Source organism: Chiloscyllium punctatum, chromosome 26, assembly GCF_047496795.1.
Source record: "Chiloscyllium punctatum isolate Juve2018m chromosome 26, sChiPun1.3, whole genome shotgun sequence".
In the NCBI taxonomy this organism is placed as follows: domain Eukaryota; kingdom Metazoa; phylum Chordata; class Chondrichthyes; order Orectolobiformes; family Hemiscylliidae; genus Chiloscyllium; species Chiloscyllium punctatum.
The window spans coordinates 13,881,862-13,909,205 of NC_092764.1; the positions used below are offsets into that span (position 1 = coordinate 13,881,862).

General features: G+C 46.1%; 1 protein-coding gene across 6 annotated transcripts; it reads left to right on the top strand.

The window, feature by feature from the left end:
* Positions 1-27,344, top strand: nudt7 (nudix (nucleoside diphosphate linked moiety X)-type motif 7). 6 transcript variants are annotated; one of them, XM_072595856.1, is made up of 5 exons: positions 1,283-1,346; positions 9,912-9,978; positions 16,700-16,850; positions 23,133-23,291; positions 26,301-27,344. In XM_072595856.1, exons 2-5 carry the CDS (start codon positions 9,950-9,952, stop codon positions 26,652-26,654), a joined length of 693 nt encoding a protein of 230 aa, XP_072451957.1. In that variant the 5' UTR covers positions 1,283-1,346; positions 9,912-9,949; the 3' UTR covers positions 26,655-27,344. The 6 variants fall into 6 exon arrangements, with proteins under 6 accessions (XP_072451958.1, XP_072451953.1, XP_072451955.1 ...); XM_072595852.1 differs by lacking the exons at positions 1,283-1,346; positions 9,912-9,978 and adding an exon at positions 14-810; XM_072595854.1 differs by lacking the exons at positions 1,283-1,346; positions 9,912-9,978 and adding an exon at positions 824-1,081.

Here is a 27,344-nt window from a genome sequence, read left to right on the forward strand (position 1 = left end):
TTGACCAGGTGGGACAGGTTATGAGGACGGTGCTGAGCTGGAAAGGTTTCACTGGAGTAAGGTGGGGGAAGGGGAAATGAGGAATCTGGTGAAGTCCACATTGATGCCATGGGATTGAAGAGTTCTGAGGCAGAACAGAGACGTTTTTCCTCCAGGCGTCGGGTGGTGAGGGAGCGGCGGTGGAGGAGGCCCAGGACCTGCATGTTTGAAGCATTCTGCGAGAAGGCATTGTAACATGTCCAAGCATGTTGATTGGAAAATATTTACAGGTGGATGATGAAAGACTCAATGCCTATATTTCAGAAGATTTCTGGCTGACAGTAATTATTTTCTGAACCAGCATCAGTAAATCAGATCATCTGCTATTTTTGACAGCTTGCTTCCTGCAAATTGGTTGTTGCATTCCCAACTTTGCAGGAATTGTTACATTTCAAAAGCTACTCTACCAGCTGTAAAGTCATTGAGGGCACTCTTTTCCAATTAAGGAACTGGCTTGTTTGCATAACAATAAACAGTAACATGGTAGATCAAACTTCGTGTGATGAAGTAGCTCAGCTGGGAGGCCAGGTGGCGCTGCTCGGGGAGGTTGGCGGCACTGCTTCAAGACGCCAGGTGGCGCTACATCGGGAAGTTAGTGGAAGTACTTCGAGGCGCCAGATAACGCTGCATTAGGAGGTTGGTGGCACTTCTCCGAGACGCCAGGTGGCACTGTTTGGGATGTTGGTGGAAGTACTCGGAGATGCGACGTGGCACTGCAAGGGGAGGTTTAGTACAAGTACACCAAGATCCTAGGAGGCGCTGCTTTTCGAGGTTGGTGGAAATACTCCGATTCGCCAGGTGGCGATGCATGGAGAGGTTTAGTGGAAATACTCCGAATCGCCAGGTGGCGGTAGATCGGGAGGTTAGTGGAAGTACTCCGAGACGCCAGGTGGCGGTAGACCGGGAGGTTAATGGAAGTACTCCGAGACGCCAGGTGGCGGTACACCGGGAGGTTAGTGGAAGTACTCCGAGACGCCAGGTGGCGGTAGACCGGGAGGTTAATGGAAGTACTCCGAGACGCCAGGTGGCGGTACACCGGGAGGTTAGTGGAAGTACTCCGAGACGCCAGGTGGCGGTAGATCGGGAGGTTAGTGGAAGTACTCCGAGACGCCAGGTGGCGGTAGACCGGGAGGTTAATGGAAGTACTCCTAGACGCCAGGTGGCGGTAGGGCGGGAGGTTAATGGAAGTACTCCGAGACGCCAGGGGGCGCTGCTTTGGGACGTTAGCTCCCGCCGCGCAGTCTCCTTTTGATGGTCGTTGATCCACGCGGAAGGAGTTTCAGCGGCAGCATGGCGCAACAGGAAAGGTCTCTCTCATGTTTCCTGATATAAAGCCGCGGCAGGTTTCACTGGGATGGAGTGGGAGTGGGAGTGGGAGTGGGAGTGGGAGTGGGGGGGGGAGTGGGAGTGGGAGTGGGAGTGGGAGTGGGAGTGGGGGGGGGAGTGGGAGTGGGAGTGGGGGGGGGAGTGGGAGTGGGAGTGGGAGTGGGAGTGGGAGTGGGGGGGGGAGTGGGAGTGGGGGGGAAAGTGGGGGTGGGAGTGGGGGGGGAGTGGGGGTGGGAGTGGGGGGGAAAGTGGGGGTGGGAGTGGGGGGGGAGTGGGAGTGGGGGTGGGGGGAAAGTGGGGGTGGGGGTGGGGGGAAAGTGCGGGACCAGGAATTCGGCGGGTGGCGGCGGACGAAGCAACCCGAATGAAAGGAGGAACAGGTGGGAAGGCCAGGGCCTGGTCACCCTGGGGGACGAGCTGGAGTCCAGAGGGTCGGAGCTGGAGTCCAGGGGGCGGAGCTGGAGTCCAGGGGGGCGGAGCTGGAGTCCAGGGGGGCGGAGCTGGAGTCCAGGGGGGCGGAGCTGGAGTCTCAGGGGGCGGAGCTGGAGTCCAGGGGGCGAAGCTGGAGACCAGGGGGCGGAGCTGGAGTCCAGGGGGGCGGAGCTGGAGTCTCAGGGGGCGGAGCTGGAGTCTCAGGGGGCGGAGCTGGAGTCCAGGGGGGCGGAGCTGGAGTCTCAGGGGGCGGAGCTGGAGTCTCAGGGGGCGGAGCTGGAGTCTCAGGGGGCGGAGCTGGAGTCCAGGGGGGCGGAGCTGGAGTCCAGGGGGCGGAGCTGGAGTCCAGGGGGGCGGAGCTGGAGTCTCAGGGGGCGGAGCTGGAGTCTCAGGGGGCGGAGCTGGAGTCCAGGGGGGCGGAGCTGGAGTCCAGGGGGGCGGAGCTGGAGTCCAGGGGGGCGGAGCTGGAGTCTCAGGGGGCGGAGCTGGAGTCTCAGGGGGCGGAGCTGGAGACCAGGGGGCGGAGCTGGAGTCCAGGGGGCGGAGCTGGAGTCTCAGGGGGCGGAGCTGGAGTCCAGGGGGCGAAGCTGGAGTCCAGGGGGGTGGAGCTGGAGTCCAGGGGGCGAAGCTGGAGACCAGGGGGCGGAGCTGGAGTCCAGGGGGGCGGAGCTGGAGTCCAGGGGGGCGGAGCTGGAGTCCAGGGGGGCGGAGCTGGAGTCTCAGGGGGCGGAGCTGGAGTCTCAGGGGGCGGAGCTGGAGTCTCAGGGGGCGGAGCTGGAGTCCAGGGGGGCGGAGCTGGAGTCTCAGGGGGCGGAGCTGGAGTCTCAGGGGGCGGAGCTGGAGTCCAGGGCGGCGGAGCTGGAGTCCAGGGGGGGCGGAGCTGGAGTCTCAGGGGGCGGAGCTGGAGTCTCAGGGGGCGGAGCTGGAGTCTCAGGGGGCGAAGCTGGAGTCTCAGGGGGCGGAGCTGGAGTCTCAGGGGGCGGAGCTGGAGTCCAGGGGGGCGGAGCTGGCGTCTCAGGGGGCGGAGCTGGCGTCTCAGGGGGCGGAGCTGGCGTCTCAGGGGGCGGAGCTGGCGTCTCAGGGGGCGGAGCTGGCGTCTCAGGGGGCGGAGCTGGCGTCTCAGGGGGCGGAGCTGGCGTCTCAGGGGGCGGAGCTGGCGTCTCAGGGGGCGGAGCTGGAGACCAGGGGGCGGAGCTGGAGTCCAGGGGGGCGGAGCTGGAGTCTCAGGGGGCGGAGCTGGAGTCCAGGGGGCGAAGCTGGAGTCCAGGGGGGCGGAGCTGGAGTCCAGGGGGCGAAGCTGGAGACCAGGGGGCGGAGCTGGAGTCCAGGGGGGCGGAGCTGGAGTCTCAGGGGGCGGAGCTGGAGTCCAGGGGGGCGGAGCTGGAGTCTCAGGGGGCGGAGCTGGAGTCCAGGGCGGCGAAGCTGGAGTCCAGGGGGGCGGAGCTGGAGTCTCAGGGGGCGGAGCTGGAGTCTCAGGGGGCGGAGCTGGAGTCTCAGGGGGCGAAGCTGGAGTCTCAGGGGGCGGAGCTGGAGTCTCAGGGGGCGGAGCTGGCGTCTCAGGGGGGCGGAGCTGGCGTCTCAGGGGGCGGAGCTGGCGTCTCAGGGGGCGGAGCTGGCGTCTCAGGGGGCGGAGCTGGCGTCTCAGGGGGCGGAGCTGGCGTCTCAGGGGGCGGAGCTGGCGTCTCAGGGGGCGGAGCTGGCGTCTCAGGGGGCGGAGCTGGCGTCTCAGGGGGCGGAGCTGGCGTCTCAGGGGGCGGAGCTGGCGTCTCAGGGGGCGGAGCTGGCGTCTCAGGGGGCGGAGCTGGCGTCTCAGGGGGCGGAGCTGGCGTCTCAGGGGGCGGAGCTGGCGTCTCAGGGGGCGGAGCTGGCGTCTCAGGGGGCGGAGCTGGCGTCTCAGGGGGCGGAGCTGGCGTCTCAGGGGGCGGAGCTGGCGTCTCAGGGGGCGGAGCTGGCGTCTCAGGGGGCGGAGCTGGCGTCTCAGGGGGCGGAGCTGGCGTCTCAGGGGGCGGAGCTGGAGTCTCAGGGGGCGGAGCTGGAGTCTCAGGGGGGCGGAGCTGGAGTCTCAGGGGGGCGGAGCTGGAGTCTCAGGGGGGCGGAGCTGGAGTCTCAGGGGGCGGAGCTGGAGTCCCAGGGGGCGGAGCTGGAGTCCCAGGGGGCGGAGCTGGAGTCCCAGGGGGGCGGAGCTGGAGTCCCAGGGGGGCGGAGCTGGAGTCCCAGGGGGGCGGAGCTGGAGTCCCAGGGGGGCGGAGCTGGAGTCCCAGGGGGGCGGAGCTGGAGTCCCAGGGGGGCGGAGCTGGAGTCCCAGGGGGGCGGAGCTGGAGTCCCAGGGGGGCGGAGCTGGAGTCCCAGGGGGGCGGAGCTGGAGTCCCAGGGGGGCGGAGCTGGAGTCCCAGGGGGGCGGAGCTGGAGTCCCAGGGGGGCGGAGCTGGAGTCCCAGGGGGGCGGAGCTGGAGTCCCAGGGGGGGGGAGCTGGAGTCCCAGGGGGGGGGAGCTGGAGTCCCAGGGGGGCGGAGCTGGAGTCCCAGGGGGGCGGAGCTGGAGTCCCAGGGGGGCGGAGCTGGAGTCCCAGGGGGGCGGAGCTGGAGTCCCAGGGGGGGGGAGCTGGAGTCTCAGGGGGGGGGAGCTGGAGTCCCAGGGGGGCGGAGCTGGAGTCCCAGGGGGGCGGAGCTGGAGTCCCAGGGGGGCGGAGCTGGAGTCCCAGGGGGGCGGAGCTGGAGACCGGGGGGCGGAGCTGGAGTCTCAGGGGGGCGGAGCTGGAGTCCCAGGGGGCGGAGCTGGAGTCCAGGGGGTAGAGCGAGTGTCCAGGGGATGGAGGAGAAATCACTGGTGGTTTGGTCGTGTGCTGATAGGCGTGATTCTCACCCGCTGAATTTGAACATGAGTCTGAATGGGATGATCATTGGAGGGTCGTTGTGGATTTGTTGGCCCAAATGGCTTATTTCCATAGTGCAGCGATTCTATTCTATCTTTGAAATATTTAAGGGCTAGGTGATTCTCAACCATCGCTATGTTCATCTCAGCCAGGGCAAATACATCACCGGAGGTGCCGGTGTTGGACTGGGCTGCACAAAGTCATACCACACCAGGTTACAGTCCAATGTGTTCATTCGTTGCACTGAAAGCTTATGAGGATGTGAGCTATCGGTAGAGGTTGAATAGGCTGGGGCTGTTTTCCCTGGGGCGTCGGAGGCTGAGTGCTGACAGGGATAGGTAAATGGACAAGGTTTTTTCCCTGAGGTGGGGGAGTCCACAACTACAGGGCATAGGTTTAGGGTGAGAAGGGAAAAATGTAAAAGGGTCCTATGGGGCAACGTTTTCATGCAGAGGGTGGTGCACATATGGAATGAGCTGCCAGCAGAAGTGTTGGAGGCTGGTACAGTTGCAATATTTAAGATGTACCCGGATGGACATACGAATAGGAAGGGTTTAGAGAGATATGGGCCGAGTCATAAAGATGTACGGCATGGAAACAAATCCTTCGGTCCAGCCTGTACATGTTGACCAGATAACGCAACCCAATCTAGTCCCACTGGCCAGCACCCGGCGAATATCCCTCCAAACCCTTCCTATTCATCTACCCAACCAAATACCTTTTACCACCATCCTTGTAAGTCTTTTCTGAACCCTTTCAAGTTTCGCAACATCTTTCCGATAGGAAAGAGACCAGAATTGCGTGCAATATTCCAACAGTGGTCTAACCAATGTCCTGTACAACCACAATATGACCTCCCAACTCCTGTACTCAATACTCTGACCAATAAAGGAAAGCATACAAATGCCTCCTTCACTATCCTATCTACCTGCGACTCCACTTTCAAGGAGCTATGAACCTGCACTCCAAGGTCTCTTTGTTCAGCAACACTAGGACCTTACCATTAAGTGTATAAGGCGAAAGTGAGGGCTGCAGATCCTGGAGATCAGAGTCAAGATTTGAGTGGTGCTGGAAAAGCACAGCAGGTCAGGCAGCATCCGAGGAGCAGGAAAATCGACACTTTGGGAAAAAGCCCTTCATCAGGAATAAGGCAGGGAGCCTCTGGGGTGGAGAGATAAATGGGAGGAGGTTTTGCAATTCCTGCGGTGGCAAGGGAAGGTGCCAGGAGGTGAGGGTGGGTTGTTGGGGGCCGTGGACCTGACCAAGACCTTCGAAGATTTGCTTTCCCAAAATGCAGCACCTCACATTTTTCTGAATTAAACTCCATCTGCCACTTCTCAGCCCATTTGATCAAGATCCTGTTGTAATCTGAGGTAATCTTCACTGTCCACTACACCTCCAATTTTGATGTCATCTGCAAACCTGTTATGCTCACATCCAAATCATTTATATAAATGATGGAAAGTAGTGGACCCAGAACTGATCCATGTGGCACTCCACTGGTCACAGGCCTCCAGTCTGAAAAACAACCCTCCACCACCACCCCTCTGTCAGTTTGAGCCAGTTCTGTATCCAAATGGCAAGTTCTCACTGTATTCCATGCAATCTAACCTTGCTAGCCATTCTCCCATGGGGAACCTTGTCAAATGCCTTACTGATGTCCATTTAGATCATACCTACTGCTCTGCCCTCATCAATCCTCTGTTACTTCTTCAAAAAACTCAATCAATTTTGTGAGACATGATTTCCCAAGCACAAAGTCATGTTAACTATCCCTAATCAGTTCTTGCCTTTCCAAATACGTGAACATCTTGTCCCTCAGGATTCCCTCCAACAACTTGCCCACCACCAATGTCAGGCTCACTGGTCCATAGTTCCCTGGCTTGTCCTTACCGCCCTTTTTAAACAGCACCACGTTTGCCAACCTCCAGTCTTCCAGCACCTCACCTTTGACTCTCAATGATACAAATATCTCAGCAAGAGGCCCAGCAATCACTTCTCTAGCTTCCCACAGAATTCTAGGATACACCTGATCAGGTCCTGGGGATTTATCCACTTTTTTGCATTTCAAGACATCCAGCACTTCCTCTTCTGTAATATGTTCATTTTTAAAGATGTCACCATCTATTTCCCTACATTCTATATCTTCCATATCCTTTTCCACAGTAAATAGTGATGCAAAATATTTGTTTAGTATCTCCCCCATTTTCTGCGGCTCCACACAAAGGCCGCACTGCTGAAGTGTTGACAAACGGGACTAGATTATTGAGGATATCTGGTCTGCATGAATAAATAGGGCCGAAGGGTCTGTTTGCATGCTGTACATCTCTATGACTATTTGTTGTTACCTGGTGAGGCCCCTCAGAGGAATCGGGATGGAATGAGAGAGCCAGTGGTTTCAGAAACACAGCAAGACAAGAAGACAGTGAATGCTGAATGAAACCTATCTTTATGGCCTTTATTCTGGTGAAAGCTTTTCCGGATGTTGTTCTCACAGGACCCGAGTTGACAGGCACTATGTTCACAGGAGCATGGTGCAAATCCAATGCAGGACATTGGAGGTGGATGTTTTGCCAAAAAAACAATCTGACAGTGACACTCGATTATTCAGGACCTGGGTGTTACTGGCCTTTGAAAGGTGCTCCATTTGGAGCTCCTCTGCTATGCCTGTTCTTTCTCTTTTCTTTTTTTCTCTCTCTTTTTAGCAGTCCCAGAACAGCATGAGGGGAAGCAAGTCCTAGAGCAACACAATTTACCTTAGTGCAGCAGACTGGCATGGGCGGTCAAACCACATGCTCATTGAGCTGCTGTAATGCTGCTGCAATATAATGTCTATTCAAAATTCTTTACCAAACTGCAAGGTCAATCTTTTAACTATCCTATAGCTATCTTATAACTGTCTTATTTCTAACTTATTTTGCAGACACTAAGGAATGCTACTGCTTTTCCTTTTATTCCTCCATTGTAAAAACTGTAAGTTGTACTGGAGTACATGTGACAATAAAGGATATTCTGTTCTACCTGTTGGACTATAACGCAGTGTTGTGTGACTTCTGACTTTATGCTTTGTTAAGAGGAAGTTTGATTCGGCTCTGCTAATATTCTAGTTCAAGCCAATGCAACTCGGAGCATTTAACCAATCCTCAGTTTGCAGCAACAGAGTAAATTAGATTACTTACAGTGTAGAAACAGGCCCTTTGGCTCACCAAGTCCACACCGACCCGCCGAAGCGCAACCCACTCCCCTACATTTACCCATTCACCTAACACAATGGGCACTTTAGAATGGCCAATTCACCTAACCTGCACATCTTTGGACTGTGGGAGGAAACCCACACAGACACGGGGAGAATGTGCAAACTCCACACAGAGAGTCACCTGAGACGGGAATTGAACCCAGGTCTCTAGCGCTGTGAGGCAGCAGTGCTAACCACCATGCCACCCACTAACTTACAGCATTGCGTGACTAACTTACAAAATACTTACAACAAGTGTGCTGCTGCTGTCCTTTAGTCCCACATGAAGTATTGTGAATTCTTTGTGGTGCTGTGGCCTGAAAGAAGAGAGTAGTCATTTTGAAAGTGGAACCAACTGCAGCAATGTCTTTCTTATGTACTTAAAAAAGATCTGCTGTTATCTCATGGGCAGTCAACACTTCTCTTGATTGATGTGATTGCACTAATAAAACACCATGCTGGGTGGATTAATAAATCAGGCATTCGTTAGCTTTGCATAGAGTACAATGTATCTTCAAATTTTGTTTTACCCTGAAGGTTGTGGATACTGTCTGGTTGAATGCATTTAAGGGTGTGATTGACAGATACTTAGCTTCTCAGGGAATCAAGGGCGCAAGGTTGAAAATGGAATTGAATCCTGAGATCAGCTGTGGTCATATTGAATGGCAGAGCAGGCTTGATGGGCCAAACGAGTAACTTCTCCCAGAGTACGTCTTGTATCCTTACATTGTTCTAGCCTGCAGAAAGCAAGCATAAGGCAGAATGGAGAAAGAAAGTGTTTTATTATGTAATAAGTCCTTGAGAACCGGGAATGCACTGAGGAGTGATAGTAACATTTCTGACAAGTCGTGCAATTTCTTCACTTAGCATTTGTAGTATGATTTGCAGATCAAACAGTGATCGTTTGCATAAAAAGTCTTGGAGGCAATGGGAATTGTGGAAGAGATGGGTGAGAGAAAAACATCATAGCGCAGGGCAATGAAATAGTTCAGGACTTTTGAGAGACACATTTGCTAATCGGTGGTAATTGGCTTTCTTGTGCATGAACAATGCTGAAGAAATATCAAATTTGTGTTTGGAGCATTAGAAATACTGGTCCTAAAACCATGATGATAACGCAGTCTGAGCATAGATGGCCATAAAGGCATACAGTAATGAAAAATGTAGTAGTATACCGATACATCCTGAAATCGAAGTAATTGACAGATCATTCAGCTCCTCGAATCTTTTCATTCAGTCAAATCATGGCTAATCTGTATATCAACTTGGTTTACCTGCATGTGCTTCATTTCCCTGATACCTTGAATCAACAAAAATTGGTGATCCTCCATCCTGAAATTTCTAATGACGAAGCAGCTGTAGCTTTTTGACAGAAGGAGTAGCAGCTTTCCATTAGCCTGTCTAGTGGAGAAGTGCTTCTGAAATGCATGTTGACAACATTGCATCTTCACGTTCCAGATGTTTCTCTTTTGCATGAAATCTTTGAATAAAGATTCCATTATCTTCCCCACTGCTGATGTTGAATTAATCAGTTATATTTTCCTGCATGTATTCTATTCCCTTTTTTAATATAGGAACTGCTTAGTTGACTAGTCTTTTGGGCTAAAGTGAGGACTACAGATGCTGGAGGTTAGAGTCGAGAGTGCGATGCTGGAAAAGCACAGCAGGTCAGGCAACATCCAAGGAGTAGAAAAATCGATATTTTGGGCAAAAGCCGTTTATCGGGAATTCGCCATTGTTGTGCTCCTCAAATGTTGCCTGACCTGCTGAGTTTTTCCAGCACGACACTCTTGACTGTAGTCTTTGGTACTGTTTAGTTATGAATTTATATGTACTTAATAATGGTCCTGCTACATTTCCCTCATTTCTCGAATGTGTGTATGTAATCCCGCTGGTTTGGTTACATTATATTTATAGCACATTCACAGAATATTTCGTCAAAGGTTTCTCCACCAATCTTCATAAAATTTCCCCCAAACTGCATCTTCTACCCCACCTATCTTGTAGGTCCTCACATCTTGATTCCATCCAAGGGGAAGCTGGACATGGCCCTTGCAGTTAAAGGGATCGAGAGGTATGGAGAAAAAGCGGGATACTGAAATTGCATGATCAGCTATGATCATATTGAATAGTAATGCAGGCTTGAAGAATAGAATTGGCTAATCATGCACCTATTTTCTATAATGTTTCTATGCTTTAATGTCACTTTGTTATTCTCCCTCGTAAATACTGAGATCAAGAAACTACTCTGTCTTTTTGCCATTACCTCTGAATTTATTGCATGTAACCTTTAGTGGTGCTATTACCCTTTGTTATTTATATGTTTGTAGGACATTTATGATTATTTAATGATCTAAATTAACTTTGCTCTTCTATTTGTTGTCACTTGTGACGGTACTGTGCCCTTAAGAGAGATGTGTTCTGTGCTGTTTCTCTTGCAGAGAGATATTACCACAGTGGTGCTGGAATATCTGCTTCAGACAGGAAGTTGGTAAACAGCTTGTGAATTCTCCCTAGGTGTATTTTTAAACGACAAGGCATCGTGAATGGACAGGTTCAGGCCTCAGTCAGATCCAGTAAGATTTTTGGTGTTGCTTTCAATTAGTCGAAGATCCCTGGTTGCTGCTGAGCTAAAATCCTGAGATCCAAGCTGCTAGAGTGAAGTCTTAGACGAGAGGTTTCCTCTTAAAAATCCAAAGAGGCAGATTATTTCTTCTGGATTGAAGAGAGGCAGCGCATGAGAACCAGAGCCGTTTTACAGAATTGAATTTTTGCCAAAGGGTGTGTTTATGTGTTATTGCGTATATCGGAACAGTTGATAATTAATGGTAAAATCATATATTATCTTGATAGGTATATCAAGAACATTAAAATTATGCCAATTCTTCTTTTTTTTTTTCTGTATTGTAATTGTGTTGTAGAAATAAAGTGACTTTTGATTACAGCCTCGTGGTGATCCAATCAAATTACATCTGGAACACGATACCTTCTGCTTGCCTTTAAATAAATATAAAAGTTAGAGTCTCGGCTATCTCCGTACCATATTAAGGAGGCTTTTGGTCTGGTCCATAGCAGATTTTTCTTCAGTAGGGTGCTTGCCTCTTTGTATCTATGCTACATTTCATTCTATTATTTCAATGACCTCAGTTAGTTCCTCTTAATCGTTTAAATTCAATGGAGTAAAAACTAAGGGTATGCAGCCTGATAATATTCAACCTATTTTATATAAATGCGCTGTGTGTATGTTAATTTTAATCACAGGGATCACTGTTGTTCATGGGTGGTTTGGTTCCAACCCTCTTTGAAAATACTGAATGTACATTAACATAGCTCAGAATCGTCAAATTGAACTTGAAATGTTAACTATTGTTCTCCCTCTACAGCCCTGCTGAGTTTTGGAACTTGCTGTTTTAATTCCGGATTTCCAACATCTGCAGTATTTTGCTTTTAATGTAATTCCATGTTGTGACAATAAATTTCTTGCCCAATATTGCTCATAATTCTCTCTAAACTGTTACACAGTGATAGAGCTATAATCACAAGTATTTCATTTTCAGTGTTAAATAGCTCAAACTTCCCTTTTCCAACAGTTCAAATTTGTAAACAGAAATTCTATAACTGTAACGCTGGGTTTTTCATCATTCATGTTTATATAATGTTGAAACTTCACTGAGAGCATTACTAAAATTCCAGAGATTGTGCTGTATTCACTCTGCATTTAGACTCTTTTTAAATTTTATTTCTCAAACCATTGGACCCTGGATGTTTCTGACAGATATTGTCCATTAAGAAATGAATTCTACCCAGTTTTACTGGGTCCTGCCGAGGCTTATTTCTATTGCAGAACGTCAATTATGATGAGAGGAAAGACAGTACATGAAGAATTCCAAAAGAAAGTTGAGAAAGGGAATGGAGGGAAAGATACTGGATGTTTTAGAAGCATGAGAAAGGTGATTTGTGAAAGCAAGACATAGGCAAAGTATGGGCTTGGAGAGTCTTCACTGCCGTTGTCTTTAAGTCCTTTTCACAAATACTGACCTCTCTCCTCAATTCCATCTCACTGACCACGATCACAAGCAGCTTTAGATCACTGACCTGTTTGAGCCTCAGTGAAAACCACTTGCTTCCAAAACATTACTTGTCTCCCAACCCATTTTCACTTCAACCCATTTGCTTCTGAAGCCCTCACTGATATTTTCTCACCTCTCAGGCACAGCTCTTCCAGTGTTCTTGTGATCAACTTCCCATCTGCAGAAATGACTTCAGTCAAGTGCCGTATCCTAATTTGCTGCAAGTGTGACCCCCCCTACCTATATGTGATAGTAGTTACAAAATCTCCACTTAATTGGAGGAATTGAAATTGTTACGACCTTCCTACTCAATTTAACCCAGCAACACAGAAAAGATTTATCCCATGCAGTAATCTGAGGAAATTCAAGAGGCCAAGAACTATTTAAAGTAAAAATTAACAACTTTATTTCTTAAAGTATAACAGGATAATTAACTAACAACAATTACAACTCCATCCTCAAACCTAGCCTTTACCTTTCTCTTCTATAATATTAGTCCGACAAAACTTTGTATCTCAAAACCAGGAAGCTTTCAGTTCTTCTCTGTATTCCTGTCATAGAGTCATAGAGATGTACAGCATGGAAACAGACCCTTCAACCCGTCCATACCGACCAGATATCCCAACCCAATCTAGTCCCACCTGTCATCTTCTGCTTGGAGATTCTGCTTCACAGGTTACTGATCAATAAAGGTACCTTTAAGAGAGCTATTTTTCAGGCAGTCTTTACATTTTCCTGAGTCTTATACTCCCAAAGCATCAGATTGTGTCATTGGCTTTTAAGATTGTTAATATACTCGATTCAAACTTGATTGGAATTTGGTATTTTCGGGGTATAATTTAAACTGATTGGCCAAATTCAAATTTGTTTTTGTCTCATAGCAACTCAACCTGTGCTAACTGTTCTGAACCAAATGTTACATTGTAAAGTCTCCAGCCCTCTGAGTGCTTGCCACGTCCTCTACTCTTTTAAAGATACAGTACACTTCGACACCTTCATAACAACATGATATTGTATACTTAGAAAGATTTTATTTGTGACCTAAGGCTGATTCAAAGTGGTACTGCCACTTGAAGCTGCAAGTGCTTTGGAAACCACCCATTTCAAAAGAAGGAAATTTTCATATTAACTGGGAAATGATTGCACTGGAACAGTCAAATTGTTGTCATTGTGCTATTCAAATGATGATTAAAGAAAGACTTACATTTACACAGAAGCTTTCACATCCTCATTGATGTTGCAGTAATTGGAAACGCAGAATTAATTTTGTACACAGCAAACTTCCATGAACAGCAGTAAGATAATAAGCACAATGTCTGATTTTTGTGGTGTTGGGGAAGAAATAAATGTTGATGAGGACACAAGGTAAAATTCTCTTGCTCTTCAAGTAGATTTATATCTTTTACCACTATTCTAAGAGCTCCCTCTTACTTGTGTTTACTATGTCCAGCCAGCTTGTTGCATTGTATGGAGCCCTTTAACATTACACAGCAGAGTCTGCAGATTGTCACTTGTGTGTGGCCTGTTTGTTCCCCACCTGACATTATACCTGTGGAGAAATGTTGCCTTAGAAGGCAAATGGGGTCTTGGTTTAAAGTGTCATGCAAAAGACAGCACCTCTGTCAATGTGGTGCTCCTTCAAAATGACCCTGAAATACCGGGGCAAGATTGTAAGTTATAGTCCCTGGAGTGGAACACGAATCCGCAGCTTTCAGACTGAAAGGCAAGGATGCTAATCACGGAGCCACATTAAACACTTGCACAATTTCAGGGTACAGTTGCAAAAACTTGAAAATGGCAATTGGTTGTTGGTGAGGGTGGTTATGACTGAGTGTGGAGATGTGCTCCTTGCTATGGGCTTCTTGTGGTTCTTGAAGTGATGTAAAAGGTACTCGCGCTACTTCATGCATGACATTTGAGCTACTTGTAAAAGTAGCACTGTGATACTGATGTGGTACAAGCCCCAGTTAGTTTGACAACATTCTCTGATAACTACTTATTTATAGTGTATATTGTTTTCGTTTGTTGTTGCAGTTGTTGCCACTGCTGCTTGGTAACTGATAATTTGCATCTTGTCATTGGTTTATAATGTTATTCAGTCAAAAAAGACTTAATAGTGGGGCGATTACTTCAGTGTAAGAAAAGATTCTGTAAAATTCAAATTCAAGAGGATTTTAGGTCAAATCTTTGAAAATTATATCAATATTTCTGCAGGAGAAAATGCAAGGAATGCCAAAACTGCAGCTGCACTATCTTTGCAATAGTAGAAAGCTGCAGGGTGATTGTAATGCTGTAATTAACTGAGGAGCTTATTTGAGGATAAATGATTGATTTAATCAGAGTGTGTGCATTTTGGATCAATTAGCTAAACATCCTCTCTCCAAGTGAAAAATCACACAGTACCAGATTATAGTGCAAGTGCTTCCAAATAAACCTGTTGGACTTTAATCTGTGTAATTTTTAACTTTGTCCACCCCAGTCCAACACCGGCTCCCCCACATCATCTCTCCAAGTTAATGTTGTAGTTATGAAAGCACAGGTTTCAGTCCATCTGAACATACTTGGCTCACACTTCAGGATTTTACCTTGTCCAGTTTATGTTTGTGAACTTTTGTGTTAACATTTAACTGAATGCCATCTCTAAAATAACTAAACCACTTTTGTCAGTAAATGAGCAGCGTGGTGGCTCAGTGATTAGCATTGCTGCCTTACATGTGCCATTGATGGTACCCCTGTTAATAAAAAAATGAGGAGCTGCATGTACTGCTCACAGTCAGATCCATGAAGGTACAGTACTGAGAAATGGGAGACTACAGGAGGTGTTCATCTTAGTTTGTATCAGAACGGGGAGCTTCGCCTATTGAATTCGCAGATGAACAAGGCCATCATATGTTGATTATTGTTAACTGTTTATGCTCGGCCACTTCAGAGGGCAATGCTGTGTGTCTGGTGTCATATGTGGACCAGACCTGGTTAGGACAGCAAACTGTCCTAACTCTAAAGGATATTGGTGAACCAGGTGAGTTTTTACAAGAATCAGTGATTGTTGTCATTGTCACATGGTCACTGAGATTGACTTGCATTGAATTCAAATTCTACCAATTGCCATGGTGAGATTTGAACTCATTTCCCCAGAGGATAAACAGTCCAGTGACACTGCTACTGTGTCACCGTCTCCCCTAGATAGAAGGCAGAGGAGAATGTTGTGAGATCCTTGTTTGTGGGCAGCACGGTGGCACAGTGGTTAGCACTGCTGCCTCACAGCGCCAGAGACCCAGGTTCAATTCCCACTTCAGGCGACTGACTGTGTGGAGTTTGCACGTTCTCCCTGTGTCTGCGTGGGTTTCCTCCGGGTGCTCCGGTTTCCTCCCACAGTCCAAAGATGTGCAGGTCAGGTGAATTGGCCATGCTAAAATTGCCCGTAGTGTTAGGTAAGGGGTAAATGTAAGGGTATGGGTGGGTTGCACTTCGGCGGTTCGGTGTGGACTTGTTGGGCCGAAGGGCCTGTTTCCACACTGTAAATAATCTAATCTAATCTAATCTGGCATGGTAAGGCGAGGGAAGAGTGTCTCAGTAAATTTGTACAGCCATGTAAGGTTTGTAGTATTCAACTAATTATAATTGAAGCCTCAACTAATAATCCACAGAATGCAAGTTCAAATCTTACCAGAGGAGTAGGAAAAATTGAAAGCATCTTTAGATTAGATTAGATTCCCTATGGTATAGAAACAGACCCTGGCCCAACAAGTCCACACCAACCCTCCTCAGATTAACCCACTCAGACCCATTCCCCTACCCGATACCCACCCCTGACTAATGCACCTGTCACTATGGAAATTCGCCATGACCTCAATCAGTTAGAAATAAAAAAAAGTTCATAAAGTTCTCAGATTGCACAATAAGTCTAATTGGTTCACCCAGATGTACATGAAGTAATGGGCCATCCTTACATGAAATGGCCTACATATGTGTGGAATCCCATACCAATGGGATTGACTCTTCACTGTACTCTGAAATTGAGGAAGGCATTCATTTTATCAAATCTCAATGTGTTCCAATAAAAGGTCCTTCCCAGTGCAACCAGAGATAACTAATAAGTTGTGCACGGGTGGTGTCACATTTCTACCCAAATGCAGATATAGACTCATTCGTCATAGAAACAGGCCTTCAATGCCAGCCTTGGTCGACTGTCTGTGTGGAGTTTGCAAATTCTCCTTGTGTCTGCGTGAGTTTCCCCTGGATATTCTGGTTTCCTCCCACAATCCAAAGATGTGCAGATTAGGTGAATTAACCATGCTAAATTTTCCATTGTGTTCCAGAGACTGGCAGGCTAGGTGGGTTAGCCATGGGAAATGCAGGGTTACAGGAATAGAGTAGGGGGAAATGGGTCTGGTTGGGATTCTCTTCAGAGGGTCAGTGTGAACTCGATGGGCCGAACAGCGTGCTTCCCCACGCTGTATGTATTCTAAAATTCTGTGATTCTTTGATTGGAAACATTACTCCACACTTTATAATATAATTCTGACCTTGAATTAAAGCATGGCTGTCGCTGGAACCAAGTTGGAGATAAACTTGACTTTTTTTTCCTTGACTCATTTTCATCTTTAAGGTGCCAAGTCACAAATCTGAGGCAGATTGCAACATCTAAAGGCAGTATCAGCAAACGGCGTTGCAAGTCTTCAAACTGGAGCTGCGTGTGATGTTTCTTCTTTTGTTTCTTATTAGATCAATTAAAGAGAAGGTCAAGCATGTGCTGAAGACATATGATGTAGGAAATAAGTACTCAGACTTGACTCTTCCTAGAGCGTCAGTGCTGGTACCCCTGTTAATAAAAAACGAGGAGCTGCATGTACTGCTCACAGTCAGATCCATGAAGGTACAGTACTGAGAAATGGGAGACTACAGGAGGTGTTCATCTTAGTTTGTATCAAAATGGGGAGCTTCGCCTATTGAATTCGCAGATTAACAAGGCCATCATATGTTGATTCTTGCTAACTGTCGGCCATTTCAGAGGGCAATGCTGTGTGTCTGGTGTCATATGTGGACCAGACCTGGTTAGGATAGCAAACTTTCTTCTCTAAAGGATATTGGTGAGCCAGGTGAGTTATTACAAGAATCAGTGATTGTTGTCATTGTCACATGGTCACTGAGATTGACTTGCATTGAATTCAAATTCTGCCAATTGCCCTGGTGAGATTTGAACTCATTTCCCCAGAGGATAAACAGTCCAGTGACACTGCTACTGTGTCACCGTCTCCCCTAGATAGAAGGCAGAGGAGAATGTTGTGAGATCTGGCATGGTAAGGCGAGGGAAGAGTGTCTCAGTAAATTTGTACAGCTGTGTAAGGTTTATAGTATTCAATTAACAACAATTGAAGTCTCAAGTAATAATCCATGGAATGCAAGTTCAAATCTTACCAGAGGAGTAGGAAAAATTGAACTCATCTTTCAAACTAAGTTAGAAATAAACAAATGGCCATAAAGTTCTCAGATTGTGCATTAAGTCTGATTCGTTCACCCAAATGTCCATGAAAGAATTGGCCATCCTTACATGAAATGGTCTACATAAAAATAGGATTGACTCTTAACTGTACTTTGAAATAGCTGAGGAAGGCATTCAGTAGTATCAAATCTCAATGTGTTTTAATAAAAAAGGTCCTTCCCAATGCAACCAAAGATAACTAATAAGTTGTGCACAGGTGGTGCCAGGTTTCTGCCCAAATGCAGATATGGACTCATTCATCATAGAAACAGGCCTTCAATCCACTATGTCTGTGCTTGCCACCAAACACCACACTACACCAATCCTATTTACCCACATTTGGTCCATAGCCTATTATGTCCCGGCATTATAATTGCCTGTCCAGATGTTTCTTAAATATTGTGAGAGTACCTGTTTCCACTACCCTCTCATGCAGCATGCTCCGTATTTCTACCACACTCTGGGTGAAAAATGGTTTCCTCAGATCCCCTTTGAACTACTTACTCCTCACTTTAAACCTGTGCCCTCTGGTCTTAGACACGCATGCCAATGAGGAAATGTTCTTCCAGTTACAGTTATGCTTCACATAATTTTATATGCCTCTTGGTCTACCCATGCATATCTGATAGGCTTGCTGGCTGTTATCAGACAATGGCATATCTTAGAACCTCAAGAGAGAACAGATGAGGCCTTAGTTTAACATGTCCAATAGTGCAGCTCTCGTTCAGTGCATCCATAACATGTCAGGGTGGAATTTGAATTCAATAATTAAAATAAAAGTCTGGAATTAATAGTCTAATGATGACCATGACTCCATTGTTGATTGTCAGAAAACCCTATCTGGCTCACTAATGTCCTTTAGGGAATTAAAACTGCCATCCTTACCTGGTCTGGCCTACATGTGACTCCAGACCCACAACAGTGTGGTTCAGACTTAACTGCAGGTCAGGCAGCATCCATGGAGAGAAAGCAAGCTAACATTTCAAGTCTAGATAACTCTTCATTAGAGCTGAAGTGATGTGTACAGGAAACAGCATTTGTGCAACAGGTGAAGGGAAGTAGGGTTGGATTGTTTGGGGAGAAAGGATGCCGATAGTTCAGATTCGGTGATCAGAATGTGGGATTGGCAGAACAATGGTGTGTCGAACTGCCAGATTAGAAAGAATGGACAGTCCCAATGGGATGGGGATTTGGGGCACATGGAGGTGGTGGTGGAGAGACAGTAACCGAATGTAGCCGACAAAACTAAAAGTAAGGGAACCCATTCCTTCCCTTAGACACACCTTCACAATTCACTTCAGTTCTGACGACGCGTCATCTAGCCTTGAAACCTTACTTTGCTTTCTCTCCATGGATGCTACCTGAGCCATTGTGATCTCCAGCATTTGGTGTTTTCAATTCAGATTCCAGCATCTGCAGTAATTTGTTCCTACTGTTAACTGCTCTCTGGCCAATTAGGGATGGGGACTAATTGCTAGCCTAGCTAGCAATGTCCTCATCCCATGAATGAGAAAAACCCAATAATTACCTGCTGAAATTACAGCAATATTGTTTTTACTGTGCAGTCTTCACAGTGATTAATAATCGAAACTAATCCTACTCTGATTCATAGCTATAGTCATGCAAATTAGATCAAGATAAAATATGTGGTGTTCAGTTATTTTTGAAAGCTAAATAATATTTTTAAAAATTGAATGCTGAAACACAGAGATTATCTTAATCTGCAAGCTGTAGGTAATTAGCTACTATTTATAAACAACAAAGAGGGCAATGTATAGACTAGTATGTTAAAAGCTTTGAAATAGAATGTTATTTTAAAATTTCCCTGGTGAAGTTGTATAATTTTTTTAGCTCTGAAGTGATATGCCTGAGAAATTTTAAAAGTATTGGAATATCATTTGCATGAGAAACAGGAAGAAGACATAAAAGATTAGGTACTCAGTAGTCGCAGAATACCATTCAGTCAAAAAGGTCCTGAAGAAGGGTTAAACCCGAAACATTGACTTCTTCACCACCTGATGCTGCCTGGCTTGCTGTGTTCTTACAGCCTCCTGCTGGTCTACCATTCCATAAATAATCCCATAAAACAATAAGATGTAGCAGCTGAATTAGACCATTTAGCCCATTGAGTCTGCTCTCCCCTTTGATCATGGCTGATATGATTCTCAACTCTATTCCCCCACATTCTGCCCATAACCTTTGGTCTCCTTACTAATCAGGTGCCTGCTTATGTCTGTCTTAAATGCACTCAATAACTTGGCATCCACAGCATCCTTCAGCAATGAGTTTCACAGATTAACCACCTTCTGGCTGAAGAATTTCCTCCTCATCTCAGTCCTAAAGGGTCGCCCCTTCACTCCAAGGCTGTGCCCTCGGGTCCTAGTCTGTCCTACCACTTTGTGATTTAACCACCCTGGGTGCAGAGCTTCCACAGTGAAATATTGCTAAATTATTAGGGACTCTGCCTGTGATGATAGAACGGAGGAGCCACATAACGTGGAGCTAAGAAGTCAAATGTGCTTTTCTGTGGTTTCTATTTTTTCTGTGGTTTCTATTTTTTCCCCCGTTTGTAGTTTGAACATTTTTCTTTTTAAAGGACTCTTATAAACCTCAGGTGGGTTTTGTCCTCCCAATGGTGGAATTTGGAAAAGAAGCTTTTACTGCAGTCGCCAGCAATAAAACCTCGTGTCACCTCATTTAATCAGTCAGGCTGCACATGGTACCTCAGTTCACGTTCAATCATATGCTGTTCTTCTTAACCTGGAAAACACCACCTTCAGCAGAAAGATGCCTTCCCAAATGTAACTCCCTTGTTTTCTCAGTATAAAGTATCTGAGACACAATGGATATTGCAGTTCAGACAACATGCAAAGTGTTGCTGCCTATAAAAGACTCCAAGCTGTGGGTCATGTAGTTTGCATTATACTGATGCATATTTCCCTGTAACCAGGTGTGAATTCGATACAATTGCAAATTTTATATCAAGATCAGAAACTTGCATCTTAGCTAATATTCTTCCTCAGGACTGAAATCCACAGAGGCATCTGCTGTTCATGAAAATCCAAAAAAACATTTGGTAGGGAGCCTTTGTCACACAGAGATTGTAGCATTTTTCAAAAATGCATTTGTTTCAGGGAACTGGGTTCTGTAATGTCATCTCAAAGTGGTGCAGAAACTAGTTCCACCAAGACTGAACTGACACGATTGCTTTCTAAACTAAAAACCTTCTGTCTCTCTGCAGTCTGTATCCCTCTATTCCTTTCCTATTCATATATCTGTCAAAATTTCTGTAGTTTGTCTGAAGCCTTCACATCCTTCTGGTCGTGTGGCGACCAGAATTTTACACAATATTCCAAAAGTAGCCTATTTAAATTTCTATACAGCTGCAAGATGATTTGCCAATTTTTACACTCTGTGCTCCGAACGATGAAAGCAAGCATGTCATCTGCCTTCTTGACCACCTTATCCACTCCTGTTGCCACTTTCGGGAACTGTGGACCTGTCTGCCTAGATCCATCTGTTTGTTGAGAGTACTTCTTCCGTTTACTTATACTTCCTTCCTGCATTAAATCACCCAAAATGTATCACTTCGCATTTGTCTGAAGTAAATTCCCAACTGCCATATCTTTGACCAACTCTCTCAATGATCTATATAATGCTGTATCTTCTTCACTATTTGCAGCTCTCCCAATCTTTGTGTTGCCTGCAGACTTACTAATCAGGCCACCCACATTCCCCTCCAAAGTGTTTATATCAAGGATTTTATCACTGATACCTGCAGAACACCATTGATCACAGATCTCCAGTCAGAAAACCATCATTCCACCGCTACTGTTTGTCTTCTATGACAAAGCCAGATCTGTATCAGCTCATCATGGATCCCATGTGACTCCACTTTTTGTGTAAACCTGCCATGAGGGACCTTGTGAAAAGCCTTACTAAGTCCGTCTAGACAACATGCACCACCCTGCTATCATCAATCACCTTTATCGCTTCCTCAAAAAACTCAATCAAGTTTGTGAGACATGACCTTCCATGCACAAAACCATGCTGCCTATCGCAAATCAATCCATATTTTTCCAAATGTAAGTAATTCCTATCTCTAAGAACCTTCTCCAATTGTTTACTTACCATTGACATAAGGATCACTGGTAATTTTCTGAATTAATCCTGTTACCCTTCTTGAACAAAGGAACAATGTTGGCTGTTCTCCAATCCCCTGGGACCTCTCCTGTGACTAAAGAGCATACAAATATTTCGTACAAGTTCCCACCAGTTTCATTGCCTGCCTCAGCATTCTGGGATAGATCCCATCGGGTCCTGGGGATTTGACTACCTTAATGCTTTTCAAAATACCCAACATCTTTTTTATGTTAACATGTCCTAGAAAATCAACAATCGCTTCCCGTGACTCACCATCCACCATGTCCTTCTTCTTTGTGAGATCCGATGTTAAGGATCTCACCCACTGCCTCCTGCTCCATCATAAATTTTCTCCTTTCTCCTTAAGTGGACCTACCCTTTCTCTAACTACCCTCTTAGTCCTTTTTATGTATAAAACACCTTGGGATTTTCTTGAGTCATATTTGCCTTTCAGCCCTTTCAATTCCTTGTTTTAGTTCTTTTCTGTTTTCGTACAGCGGAACCTCAATTATCCAAAGGACACAGGTGGGCAATATTTCATAATTAATCAACTTCTGATAATTGAATGCTGGATAACATCGTTTAGCCGGGCATCTGGACCTTGCGATCTTGCCGGATAATCCAATGTTTGGATAACTGAATGCCGGATAATCGAGGATTCTCTGTATTCTTCATGGGCTCTGTCTTCTGTTTCCAGAACCTTTCATGTGTCTCCTTTTTTTCCTTTTTGAGTAAGAAAATAGGATATGGATAGAAAGTGGATCATTAGACATATGTTTCCTATTGGCCATGATCTACTTGAATGACAGAGCAAACTTAGTGAGGTGTTAACCTTGCTGAGATCTTACTTCTGCAATTGCTAATAAATCAATGTGCCGATATTCTCATGATGCAGGTGAGGTAATGGTTGCTTGCTATAGAATGGAGTCAACCTTTTTTAGTTTTTAGTCAACCTGTTTAGACGTAGTATCACACACCTCTGGGGCAGATGGGACTTGAACCCATGTTCTCTAGCTCATTGGTACAGGCATTGCCACTGCACCATGACATTCCAAAGAAGTGGAGTCACAGTCACCAGAACAATTCCACTTTACTCCTGGGATGATGAAACAGCCATTCAGGAATGGGTAGCAACTGTCTAATCTTCTGATCTCAGTGACTATCAGGCTGAGGTAAATCAATGACTGTGTTTCTCTATCAAGCTACTCTTAACTGAAAGTGAACAGGAATGAATACTAGTAGAGGACATAATTGAGGTTGCTTCACCTTGTAAGCTCACAGTTCAGATTTTAAAAAGTAGCCTCTCAGCCAAGGCACTGAAAGGAACTTAACCCCAGCATGAGCCAGTGACCTTGGGTGAAGAATGACCGTGTGTCTAACACAAGGAGGGATTTGAGACCAGTGCTGTAATCCAAAAACTTAAACTGTAGGTGAAAATCTGCAATAAAATTTCTTTACATTGTCGAGAGACATTCTCATAATTCAACTATGCTCGGTAGTATTTCTCACTAAACCGTGATTTTGGTTTTAAAGTTGCTCAGCAGCCGTGGAGAGGTTTGCTTTCCTGGTGGGAAACAAGACTTGAAGGATAAAAGTGACATAGAAACTGCTCTTCGTGAAGCCCAAGAAGAAATCGGCCTCCCCTCAGATCAGGTGGAAGTAATCTGCAAACTAGTCCCTATCATCAACAAGGTACATGACCACAGGTATTTCTTCAGTCAGCACTAGGTTGTCAAGGACTCAAGATTAGAGTGGTGCTGGAAAAGCACAGCAGGTCAGGCAGCATCTGAGAAGCAGGAAAATCAACGTTTCGGGCAAAAGCCCTTCATCAGGAATACAGGCAGGGAGCCTCCGGGGTGCAGAGATAAATGGGAGGTGGGTGGGGCTGGGGAGAAAGTAGCTAAAAGTGCAATAGGTGAATGGGGGTAAGAATGAAGGTGATAGGTCAGAGAGGAAAGTGGAGTGGATAGGTGGAAAGAACGATTGGCAGGTAGGACAGGTCATGAGGATGGTGCTGAGCTGGCAGGTTGGAATTGGGGTAAGGTGGGGGGAGGGGAAATGAGGAAACTGGTGAAGTCCACATTGATGCCCTGGGGTTGAAGTGTTCCGAGGCGGAAGATGAGGCGTTCTTCCTCCAGGCGTCTGGTGGTGAGAGAGTGGTGGTGGAGAAGGCCCAGGACCCGCACGCCCTCGGCAGAGTTGGGGGGTGGGGAGGATGTTGAACTGTTCAGCCACGGGGTGGTGGATTGATTGGTATGGGTGTCCTGGAGTTGTTCCCTGAAGCGATCTGCGAGAAGGCGTCCAGTCTCCCCAATGTAGAGGAGACCGCATTGGAAGCAACTGACATAATAAATGGCGTTGGTGGATGTGCAGGTGAAACTTTGGTGGATGTGGAAGGCTCTTTTTGGGCTTTGGATGGAGGTGAAGGGGGAGGTGTGGGCGCAGGTTTTGCAATTCCTGCAGTGGCAAAGGACACAAATCAAGTCAGTACCTAATGACCTTTCTTTACAGATTCATTCATGAGATGTAGGCTTCCTGGCTGGTCCAGCATTTATTGTCAATCCCTATTTTCCCATGAAATCATTAGCTTTTTTTTAACTACTGCAGTCTATAGTAGATCCAGAATGATGTTAGGAAGGTACTTCCAGGAGTTTGACCCAGAAATACTGAAGGAACGCTGATGTATTTCCATGTAAGAGTGGTGATTGGCTTGGAGTGGAAGTTACAGGGGGTGTTATTCCGATATATCTGCTGCCCTTGTCCTTCTAGATGGTGTGTCATGTGATTGGAGATACCATCTAAGAGACTTTGATGAATTAATACAGTGCATCTTGTTGATGCACATACTGCTTCTACTGAGTGTCAGGAATGAATGTGAATGTGGCATCAGTCAATTGGGCTGTTTTGTCCTGGATGGAGATGAGCTTCTTGAGTGTTGTTGGAGTTGTATTCATCCAGGCAGGTATTCTGCCACATACCTGACTTGTAAACGGTGGGCAGGGTTTGAGGATGCAGCAAATTGATACACTTGTACCAAGGTGTTTCATGCAATCATTCAGGTTTGGGTGTTGTGCTTACAATGGCAAAGATACCATTTAGAAGCCTGAGTATAGACATTTCAGGTGGGGTAGTGGAACTGAGAAAGGATGGAGGGGAATAGAAGGCTAATACTGCAAACTGCTATATGGTGATTCACTAAGTCTGTGCTTAATTAGTTATTGCAGAACATCTGTCAGAATAAGCTTAAATAAAGAACTCTTTCTATGCTTAAGTTGCCATTTTTAGAAGTAATAATTCCTCATGATTGACTTTTTCAAAATATGGAAATTAAATCCTGGAAGTGTTACCAAATGTTACACAATGTGTACCAAGTGTTACACATTAATTTCACTATAAATCTCCCACTGTCAAACCTATTGATGAGGGCAGAGCAGTAGATGTGATCTATATGGACTTCAGTAAGGCGTTCGACAAGGTTCCCCATGGGAGACTGATTAGCAAGGTTAGATCTCATAGAATACAGGGAGAACTAGCCATTTGGATACAGAACTGGCTCAAAGGTAGAAGACAGAGGGTGGTGGTGGAGGGTTGTTTTTCAGACTGGAGGCCTGTGACCAGTGGAGTGCCACAAGGATCGGTGCTGGGCCCTCTGCTTTTTGTCATTTACATAAATGATTTGGATGCAAGCATAAGAGGTACAGTTAGTAAGTTTGCAGATGTCACCAAAATTGGAGGTGTAGTGGACAGCGAAGAGGGTTACTTCAGATTACAAAAGGATCTGGACCAGATGGGCCAATGGGCTGAGAAGTGGCAGATGGAGTTTAATTCAAATAAATGTGAGGTGCTGCATTTTGGGAAAGCAACTCTTAGCAGGACTTATACACTTAATGGTAAGGTCCTAGGGAGTGTTGCTGAACAAAGAGACCTTGGAGTGCAGGTTCATAGCTCCTTGAAAGTGGAGTCGCAGGTAGATAGGATAGTGAAGGAGGCGTTTGGTATGTTTTCCTTTATTGGTCAGAGTATTGAGTACAGGAGTTGGGAGGTCATGTTGCGGCTGTACAGGACATTGGTTAGGCCACTGTTGGAATATTGCGTGCAATTCTGGTCTCCTTCCTATCAGAAAGATGTTGTGAAACTTGAAAGGTTTCAGAAAAGATTTGCAATGATGTTGCCAGGGTTGGAGGATCTGAGCTATAGGGGGAGGCTGAACAGGCTGGGGCTGTTTTCCCTGGAGTGTTGGAGGCTGAGGGGTGACCTTATAGATGTTTATAAAATTATGAGGGGCACGTATAGAATAAATAGGCAAAGTCTTTTCCCTGGGGCTGGAGAGTCCAGAACTAGAGGGCATAGGTTTAGGGTGAGAGGGGAAAGATATAAGAGACCTAAGGGGCAACTTTTTCACATAGAGGGTGGTACGTGTATGGAATGAGCTGCCAGAGAATGTGATGGAGGCTGGTACAATTGCAACATTTAAGAGGCATTTGGATGGGTATATGAATAGGAAGGGTTTGGAGGGATATGGGCCAGGTGCTGACAGGTGGGACGAGATTGGGTTGGGATATCTGGTCGGCATGGACGGGTTGGACCAAAGGGTTTGTTTCCATGCTGTACATCTCTGTGACTCAAGTCAGTCTTTATGACAGCTCTGTTGTGACTTCCATTTTATCCTAATGTTTGCTTTGCATTCATCCCCTCCCATAGGATGGCATTCTGGTGACGCCGGTAGTGGCATTTATTGGAGATACATTTCAACCACAGCCCAATGCTGATGAAGTGAGCGATGTGTTTGTCCTGCCATTAGACTACTTCTTAAAGTCGGAAGAGCACTCTTCAACTCCCTATGAAACGGGCATGTTGGTGCACTTCTTCACGTTTAAGGACCGGCATTTACACAAGACATTCACCATCTGGGGCCTCACTGCACAACTTTGTATTATTGTGGCTTATGTAGCTCTAGGCCAGAAGCCTTTGTTTAAGGTTGATTTCGACATTGATGATCCCTTTACAAGTATGGAGAAATATCTCATGGCAAAATATGCCACTAGTAAACTATGAGCTTTACTGATTCATTTCCTTGTTCTATCTTTAATTGGTTAGACACCAATATTTTGATGAAGTCTAAAACCCTGTTTTAGGTTAGTGTATCACCTGCCATTTTAATTGTTTACTTCAGTGTTTAATTTATGTTGAGTCTTCTCATATTCTTCATTTTTAATTTGCCATGCTAGTGCCTTAATAAGCTCGCAGCTAATTAAGTTGAGCCTTTTCTGATGTTGCCACAGTGTTTGTTATGATCTCATGCTGTGGACTGATGTGAAACCTCAGCAGAGGATGTGTGGCTTAAACAAGTACATGTAATGAATTGATAATTATAAAAAGAGATAATAAATTATTTCTTTCACTAATATATGCTTGAGTAGACTATCCTACAGGATGTATATGCACACTTTCCATTTTGTTATTTCGTCATCTTTGGAGAATGGCATCAAGAACGTTAAGGATGGCCTATCTGCTGAGTTGTTCTAACCCCTGGGATTCAGCTTCATCCAGTGATGCAGTGATAAATCTAAGTGGGTTAATGGATTTGATGATATAGCATTCAAAATCTCATAGGTAAAGAAAATTCTGGGGAAGTTTTTTCGGGCTGCCGTTTAAAGGCATTGTCACCTATAAAATTCATCTTGTAAATCCTATATCATATGTAGCACATGATTGTCTTCTCAGTTTTTAAAATAAATTATTCTC

What these genes read in the sequence shown, in the direction of transcription:
- nudt7 (XM_072595852.1), top strand. Translation starts at nt 740, where the DNA reads ATGCGACGTGGCACTGCAAGGGGAGGTTTAGTACAAGTACACCAAGAT. An exon ending in TCACAGTCAGATCCATGAAG is followed by an intron (nt 16,851 to 23,132) that starts GTACAGTACTGA and finishes TTGGTTTTAAAG; the next exon opens with TTGCTCAGCAGCCGTGGAGA. An exon ending in TAGTCCCTATCATCAACAAG is followed by an intron (nt 23,292 to 26,300) that starts GTACATGACCAC and finishes CCCCTCCCATAG; the next exon opens with GATGGCATTCTGGTGACGCC.